Source organism: Nanorana parkeri, unplaced genomic scaffold (genome assembly GCF_000935625.1).
Source record: "Nanorana parkeri isolate BGI_ZX_2015 unplaced genomic scaffold, ASM93562v1 scaffold1312, whole genome shotgun sequence".
In the NCBI taxonomy this organism is placed as follows: Eukaryota; Metazoa; Chordata; class Amphibia; order Anura; family Dicroglossidae; genus Nanorana; species Nanorana parkeri.
Genome location: NW_017307580.1, coordinates 298,726 through 308,220, shown reverse-complemented (window position 1 = coordinate 308,220; position 9,495 = coordinate 298,726). Strand labels below are relative to the sequence as shown.

Below are 9,495 nucleotides of genomic sequence, written 5' to 3'. Positions count from 1 at the left end.
CCCCCCCCCCTCCCCTCTGCTGAGTTCCAGCTAGAGTTGTGCAATTGGCAAAATGTACGCTTCCCAGTGATTGAGGGCTCAAGCTCTTAGGCTAGGTTTACACTTGCACTACTCTGCGAGACATCCGGGACGCACGTCCCGGGATCACACGGTCCTGCACAATGCAGGCAGTGGCCCCATTGATTTTAATGGGGTGACTGGCACGTGGCAATTGCAGAAAAAAGGTACATGTACCTTTTTTTTTACGATACATGATGCTTTTATAGCCGTGATTGTGTTCGGAAGCACGGGCGGGAATCGTGACGGGAAACAGTGCGATCTGCCCGGCGTGACTGGGGTGCCTTTAGAAAACAATGGCACCCACAGTGTGATTGGTTCACACCTTTGCGACTCCTGACCGCGCGGCAATCTGTGCGGAATCGTGCACGATTGCCGCGTGGTGAGGTGTCGCCTTGGTGCGAACCTAACCTGAAGCTCTCCATAAACTGGTCGTTTTTCGTATGAAGGTTAGTATAAGTCTTATCCAAACATTCTATAAGGACATCAGAGACATGACGAATGTCATTCAAAATTTCGTTTGATTTAACATTCGGTTTTGGAATGAATAAGGGTTTCCTGAATGAAAACCACATTCACTGTTAGAATTTTGTTTATTCAAAAAAACTTCCATCCTGCTCATTTAGGTTTTGTTTTTTTTGTAACTACTGTCGAGTCAGTTGTTGATTTTGACCCTATCAAGAATTACAAAATCAAACAAACGTTGCTAAAATAAATTTCTTTGAACAAAGTTCTACTGTTGTTTGTCAGCTTTACAACCTGGGGGGAAGCTGGGTTGTTTCAGTTGCTTTTCAGCAGCCTGCTGTTTGGGACTCAAGATAAAATACATGCCACGGTGCTTAAATGTACCCTCAATTTAGATAATTTTTTTTCACAAAGACCTTCAAATGGACTTTAAAACTAAAAAAAAAATGAAATAAATTCAATGAAATATTAGGATAATTAACAAAGCTTCCTGGTGTGATTTCTGTGAGCAAATGGCATGCGTCACATTAACAATATAGATAGACTTGTTTTAGGTCTATTCTGTGCCTAATTAACACAGCTATCAGGATTTCAATATTAAATTGATGCAGAGCCCTGCTATATTGGGCCTGGCATATGGAATGTGAACTGTTTGCTTGTCCCATGACAGTCTTCTCTGCCTATGCAGTGAACAAACTACACGGGCAGAGCCTGCATGTAAGCAAGAAAAGCTCAGTTCCCTGTCGGTATGCCCAGCTATTAACCCTGGCAAATGCAGGGATAAAGGACTTCCTTTTTCTCATTTCTTTTGAGTGCAGGTGCAAGTTGCTCCAGTTCTCTTGCTCTCTAAGCCGCGTCTGGCTATGAAATGGCATAGAAAATGGAGCAGATTGCTCCTAATTACCAAGGACTTGTGCCCTCTTCATTAGGAGCCGGTGTGCAAAGACATTTAGTTGATTTATAGCTATTGTGGATATTAAATAATATTTTTATATTATATTTTGCAGCAAGAGTTTAGCTTAAAAGCTTCCTCTTAGTATTTCTTCCACTATACTGTCTGAATTCTTGGGTTGTTAGTGACAGCCAAATTTCCACCATTCCCACTTGATGCTGGACACATAAATAAATCTTTATAAATCATGCAATATATAATGTAATAAATCATGAAACCTATCAAACCCTTCATAAATATACACAGGAGATCATTATGTTTTACCAGTGCTATTATGTAAATTTAATTATGCAAAATGTCAGTATGTAAACTATTTAAATGTGCAAAAGAAAGATCTCTGTAAATATCTTTTGTTGCCATTCCCATTTTTGTATTACCGATTTAATAGACAATATTTGCAAACTCAAGATATGGATTTCCTTTAATAATGCATTAAGGACCATAACAATACTCTTCTTCTAGATGCCTGTGAATGACTCCAATGTCCTTGAATATGCTCAGCAGCTAATGACCTACACCAAGGGAGCCTTAGACTTCTCCGATAAGATGGATGTGGTGTTGGTCGCCGACATGATGGAAAGGATGATAGCGTTTCTGCAACGAATCAAACATGTAGGTTTCCAAAAGAGGAGGGAAAAATTATTTTGAAAAGAGGTGCTATTTTATTTGCATTTGAAAACAAATGCTGCTTGAATTTTGCAAAGTAGGTACATTTTTGTTGTTGTTGTTTCTGATAAACAATGTTGCCATAGTAATTAACACAGCTTCTCTGGGGCACAGACATCCTTGATTGGGATGAAGAACCCCAATTTTATATGGAACTTGGGGACTGTGGTTGAGATATGATTCCCAGAGTGGAATACATTTAGTGCAGTTCCTACAGTCAAACCTCAGTTCTCTCATGTCTTGGTGTACTTCCATTACCATCAGCTGTAGCAGTTGAAAGATGCACATGGGGCAGGGAGGGTTATGTGATATCTTGGCAACTGCCCTATGGGATGGGTCCTGTGATCTGTCATGAACTGCCTGATTTTTAAATGAAATTAATGCCATTTATTTACCTTGTTAGTAAGCAGTTGGGCACCTCTGAAAACTACACTCCTATATTTCTAAACATTCTGTTCCATTCATAATATTTCCAACTACTGAATGTGGTTTCCAGACAACTGGAATGGCCCCTGTGGTTATTTAAATGCCAGAAGGCTTTTAAGTATAGTATAGGTGTCATATATACAGTGGTACCTCGGTTCACAAACTTAATTCGTTCCACGATGCTGGTCGCAAATCGAATCAAACTGTAATCAGACTGCGATCTCGACTAGAGGAAGCCACGACCATTTGTCAGAGCAGGGAAGGTGACTGCGGTTATGTTTGGAACCCGATGCGGAATTTGCGAACAGAAGCAAAATTTTGCAGAACTTCATGTTCGCGAACTGCATTGTTCGCGAACATAAGCGTTCGTGAACCGAGGTACCACTGTACAAGGGTATATTTTCTGATGGAAAACCATAGGTGCAATGACTGCAAGGCACATGAGGTTGACTGATGCTGAAAATGAAATACCTTATTGATTTGGACAGTCTCTTTATGAATTTCAGATTCACAGCAGAATTCTCCCTTCCTATGCTAATACAAAGTAGTAGATGTCCGTCAATATTTTTAACAGGGACTAGGGTTCCAATAGAAGAAAACTACCAAAGCTCATTCTAATGCCTCTTTTTTCCGAACATGGCCGTTAGCTCATCACAATAGGCTTTACAGTGAAGTTTCACATCTGCCAGATATCAAGGATGGGGGAATATACATACATACTGTATGTGTGATTGTTACTAGCAACTATTTTATGTAACATAACAATTTATGTATGTTTTATGGCCTTTTAACAAGGAAGACTTTCAGCCACCCACTTCAGACCTATGCACTGCATTAACACAAGTTACTGCAATTTCTGGCACTTGAACTACAGTAGCCTGCAATAGATGCTCTCTGCAGCTCACCACAACCCACATGATATGCATTGCGGTGGTCTGCATTGAAAAAGAAATTCACAGAACCGTCACAAATGCAGTATTGAGCTACTTACTGCTTTAAATTACTTTTAATGGTAAAATAAAATTATATCTGAGTGCACGAGTGCATGCACGGGACTTACCAAATAGTAGGGAAAACATTTGGTATATTCGCTTATAGCAAGCATGCTGAGAGCTGTTGTTTAACAGCTGGAGAAAGACCTCTTTGTGAGTCCAGCTCATAAACATTTTCAAATATGTATCTAGCAAGATATCATATACTTATTAGCGGGTTCCTTAGCAGTATCTATTTCAGTAGTACCTATTTTCTCACGTTTATTCTCTAACAAATCAACTTGCCTCTGTTTTTAACTATTTTGCTAATTTCATCTTACTTCAAAGTAGGTTAGTCAAATGTATTTAAGTAGTAATATGCTGGTAATTGGCAAGCCTGGAATCCTTGCTTACAAACAGTACAGTAAATGCTGCTGTATAGCTTTTTTATAAGCAGTTTTTTCTAAATGTAGTATGTACATAACCTGGCCTTTATTGTTTGTTTAAAGCAAAACTGTGTTTTGAAATTCAAAGTTATTAAAAATAACCTACCCATTTCAGTCTGCAGCCATCCACATTTTTTAATAACTACCAATTAAAATTTAAGTTTTTCTTCATGCACCATGGCAACCAGCAAGCTCCCACATAGAGAAAACAAATTTTTATCAGTGCTTTGATCACATTACACCATAACACCACAGTGTGTCTTCAAACAATACTGTGCAGTTTTTCATCAAGCCACTGAAAATTCAGTTACAGCATACGTTGGCCAACTAAGAGCTCGACAATGTATTGCTTAAAGAGGAACTTTACCTTTATCTTTGAAATGACAATAAATACACCTTTTAGAAATGTTTAGTAATGACCATCTACAAACAGATACATATAGATAATTGGAGGCTTTTTATTCTTTGCATACCTTATTTGCCTTTTCCTCCCCATTTTAGTCACAGTTGCCATTTTTACTAAAGGCAGGTGAATCCATCTCCCTTTATCCCCTGGAACTCTGGCACATGTGACTAGGACATGTGACCATGCACATCATCTCAGGGGAGGAAAATGCCTTTCCCAGAGAACTTGTGGGGTTTCAGATGAGATTTCCCAAGAATTATCTGCTGAGGTAACCTTCCCAAGTTGCAACGCTTGGGCACACTACATCACCAATGCCTAAAGAGGACCAGGAAGTGGACAAACTGTATTTCTATATAAAATAAAACTGTTTAATGAATGTAAGATGATTTCATATCAGCAAGCAGAGCTGCATGCTGATGTCATTTTTAGTGAAAGCAGGTAAAGGTCCACTTTTAAGAGTTGGTCAGTGCAAGCTTGGTAAAACCTCCACTGCGGGAGGATATTAAACCAGAGCCAGTGGTCGAATAACACCCCAGACAGTGGCCAACTGTTCTCGTCAAGCTCTGTTCTAGGATTCCCCAACAGGATAAATATTAAGTTTAAGTTAACTCCAGAATGTTTACTATTTTACAGTTTAAAAAAAGCTATACTCTAGCTGGAAGTCACTTGTGCATTCAGAAAGTCATTCCTAAGCTTATTGGTGCTGGGGTAGAGGGTGGGCTATTACCATATATTCATAATAGGAAAGGAATACAGCTTCTGAGGAAGTCTGTAGGTTTTGATATTGCAGATCATCAAAGCTATACCATAATCTATAATAATAAATGGCAGTCCGCACATGAATCCTATAAAAGTGAAAAACAGCCCTTTTTAAAATCATGTTAAAGTCAGCTGTAAAAGAGCTTGCTTCTTCTGTCTAGTGCAACATTTCGAGCCTTCGCTGGCTCTTTCTCAAGCACAAAGCATGCATTTTTTCATGAACTAGCTCTTCTCTTCACTCTAGAAAGTTGATGTATGTCAAGACTGAAAGTTCAGTCTTGACATACATCAACACATCCAGATAAAACTGTAGTGCACCATTCTCATTACTCCACCCTTGTTTGTTGGCAAATGGATTACCTGGAAAACGTTTTTGCTCTACTCTTTGCAGTACAGGAGAGATATTCCAGAACATGGCCAATGTTGAATCATTGCTGTGTCATACATACAGAGAGCTTGATATATCAAAATATCAATGCTAAGAAAAGCTTTTAACACCCAAAACTGATGATACTTTAAGTAGAGGGAAGGTGGTACAGGATTTGTTAAATAGATCGACTTGCAGTACATGAGAAAAGTTTTACTGGAAGTTTAGCTGAGATGGATACATTGGAGCCTGAGTTAAGTCGAATTCAGTGTAGTGTTTGCAGGCATTGAAAGTCCCCTGACTGGTTTTACTTGTTCTCAGAAATTGCTCTTCAAAGTATTTTTCTCATTGATGACACATATCCCCAAATCTGGTCTTGCTTTTCCATAATGCGGTTACTCAGATGTGTACCTTAAATCTTATTGGTCCTTTCACTGATCATGAACATTTGAAGTCTCTGCATTTGATGATCATGCTTCTATAGGGTGCCAATGAGAACCTCAAGAAAAAAAACTCAATTGACCAAGGCTTCAATCCCTGTTTTTGGGGCCTTGACAATAAGGTTTGCAGCTTCCACCTTTACAATCGCATAGTGCAGCTGATCCCTATAATTCTAATTGCATACAGATTATATTGCAGTTTACCATGATTCCTTCCCTCTAGTTCCCCTGAAATATTCTCTTATTTCAAAAAACTGTCTAGAAATGACCTCTCCATTTTAAGTACAATTCCTTACTATTTTATTAGGCATGAATAAAAGCTTCATGCATTTATTAAAATGTCTGTATTTCTAACTTAATGATGCTTTCTGAATGCAAATTCTAATGGAAGTGCATCACAGAATTGCTTAGGGCTAGTGTGCTGGAAATAGTAAGAGCCATTCAGCAAAAAAAGTCCCAGAAAGTAGGCTATATGCAGAACTAAAAGAATAATATAATTATGGTATAGAAGAGAGCCTTATTCCACAGCACATTGGTGACACAGATTCTCAATGAATAGCTACCAGAGCTAGGCTGAATAAATCTGTTATAACCTGGTCTTAGGAATTATGTTTTAGTAGCTGTTTGCTAAAAAGATTTACTAGGATTTGTCTTTTGCAGACCAGTAGGAGAATTGCTGCACACTTGACAGAGGAGCTGCAGATTAATGTGATTTATCATTGCATTCTTTTTATTAAACTATCCGTCAGTACACCCAAAACTGACACTATTGTTGGGGGATGAATCACCCACTCGCTTTTTCACAACTATCAGTTTAGAAGGAGACTGCTCTATTGGTCTTGGACTTAGACAAAAATTGGTGCCCCATCCTGACTGAACTCAGATGTAATACATCAAATGGTATTGCAGGTAAAATGTGAAATTAGAGGTCATGTTCCAGGTAAAACTTTAGGAGCTGCTATTCCACAAACAGTAGGCAATCTGATATACATTTAAAGGCTAAGTTCACCTTTTACATACACTGACCCATGTAGTCATGCTCTGTGTTGTTTGTAAAAATATGGTTTAATGCAAATGCCATACCTGCAGGCCTTTTTGGTCATATATAAAGCTCACTCATAAAATACTCCCAATGCTTACATTCCTACATTCTGCCCTATTTCCAGGGCATGCCAGACATTAGGTGCCCCTCCCCAGCATTGCAGGAGTGAGTGTGCTTCCTGTTTTAAAAGCCGCACACGCACCGTGCACACTGTCTCCTTCACTCCCACCAGCAGATAAGTTCAGTGTTTCTGGTATAGAGAAATACAGTGCACTCTGCTCATGTGCTGCTTTTGAACCAGAGCACCTGCACTCCTTTATTACTGAGGGCAGGTGGAGAGCCTATTGTCTGCTGTGCCCTGTATTTCAGCCAGGCTTCATGGGTGACAGAAAAAAGCTTAAGAGAAAAAAAAAAGTATCTTCAGACAATTTCAAGCAAAAATCAGTTCAAAATCATAACAGACGTATGGTCCAAAAAAGAAAAAAAAAGTTAGATTTAATTTAAGCTTTGGGGGAATTTTGATATTTTTAAATGTGGCCAACTTGTGGGAAGTGCAAGGTGATAGAGGTGTATATACAGCTAATACATTTAATCTCCTCACCATTGGACTGAATAAATAGCCCAGTCCAATCAGTTCAAGTCCTAAGACATACAACACAAATGGGGCAAGGTCTAAGGCATAAAACATATCAAGAGAGACAGAATGAGCCTTTTAGCCTTGAGGAGAGAAGGGAAAGTGGGGTCCTGATGGAAATCTTTATATATTTTAGGGTGTGAATAAGGTTCTGGAGCCCAATATTTTCAGTATTACACTAAAAGCATGAATAGGGGGTAAGACCTCATGCTAGCAGAATGGAAGTTCAAGAGTATAGTTAGAAAATGTTATTTTACTGAAGGAGCAGTAAATACTTGAAACAGACGTCTGGCAGAAGTGGTAAGTAAATGTAAGCATGCATCTTGATGTATCCTTAGACAAAAATGTGTAAAGCAACAAAAAGGTGGACCGAGCAGTCTTTTTCAATGGTCAGTCTCCTATGTTCTTGAAATTACTACCATCATGGGTTGTAGTAGGATGCTTTACCTGTAAAATATCCATGGACAAACCAATCAGAATGCAGGGAACATCTACAAGAAGGCTTAGATAATCAGACCTTTTAAATCAAAAGGTTGATGAATGTCTTGTGACATTTCACAGTAAGTCTTATTTATACCCCCGACCTCCTCCCACCTATATAGTTTTTGTGAAACACTAATTTCTAAATGTACCTGTTGCTTTTCACTGTTAGTAATAGGTGGGTCTGATTTAGTACTACAGTATATTGCTCTTACCAAGTGGTTGTAAATTAATTATATCTTCTCCTTAACAGCTCGAAGGGATTCTGGTAGAGATTGCAAGTAACATTATGTCTGTAGATGACCACATTCTATGGGAGGCACAAAATGAAGCCAAAGCGTGCACAAGAATTGTGCAATGTGTGGAAAAGATATCCAGCCTGACACTGGACAATAAAACTCAAGTAATATCAAAGGTGAACACTTGACTTTGTGATTTTCTAAAACTGGGAACCTCATGTATGGATGTATCTTCCATTTTATTATTATTAATTTTTTTTAACTTCATGTTCGTAAATGCAAAGGTTTGCTTTGGGCAAGAAAGAATACTATTCCTTTCAGATATTTTACTGTCCATTTTCACCCATATGTGGTTTTAAATCCAAAAGGGCATCAGTTTGAATCTTAGATCTCTGAGACTCCAATGGTAAGACGTTTTATTCTATCTCTACCCTCTCCTGAAAGGCTACAATGAAGATATCATTCAGTTGCACTTAATAATTATCTGTTCTATGTGACAGAGAATCCATAAAAGAAATGTGACATTGTCAAATAACTGATTTTAATGCCCAATGCTTGAAGTGGGTGGTCAGCACCAGGAATGCGTATCAAATATAATACTGTATGCATATATTATATTTGGCATGAAATTGTACTTTATGTCCTAGATGCTTTTCTCTGTGCACTGCTCTGGTCTTTAAACCAGCAAAACTGTCCATCCATCTTTATAAGCCCCCTTTGCCTAACATTTTTATCTTTGTTTTATATTGCATCCTCCTTTCTCTTACCTTTCTCTGAGATAAATGACAGCCAACAGTATTACAGAGCTCTGCTTTAGCACTATCTAAGGTTGCCCATAGCCTTAAAATCAGGGGTGTCTAAGTACTGGCCCGCGACTTGTGGGAGCAGCTGCACGGTCTGCATCTCTGTCAGATGCAGACTACAGAGCTGCTCCTAGCTGCATCAGCATTCAGATGCTTTTGGCTGGCGATTTTCACTGACCGTTGGCCGAAAGGATGAATTAGTAAGGTCTGCACCAGACATTACTAATCAAGCACTGGATCACAAGGGATTGTTCCTCCTCCCTGCAAAAAGTTATGCAGGTGAGGGGGCACTTTATTTTATTTTAGGTTTGGGAGGGGGGGAGTGTATTTTATGTGTGTGTG

General features: G+C 38.8%; 1 protein-coding gene across 1 annotated transcript in view; it reads left to right on the top strand.

The window, feature by feature from the left end:
• The window catches only part of LOC108797623 (adhesion G protein-coupled receptor A2-like), a 159,478-nt gene that overhangs the window by 141,782 nt on the left and 8,201 nt on the right, over positions 1-9,495 (top strand). The window contains exons 10-11 of the mRNA XM_018569246.1: positions 1,937-2,086; positions 8,365-8,526. Coding sequence (XP_018424748.1) covers positions 1,937-2,086; positions 8,365-8,526 — 312 coding nt within the window. The remainder of the gene's footprint in view (positions 1-1,936; positions 2,087-8,364; positions 8,527-9,495) is intronic.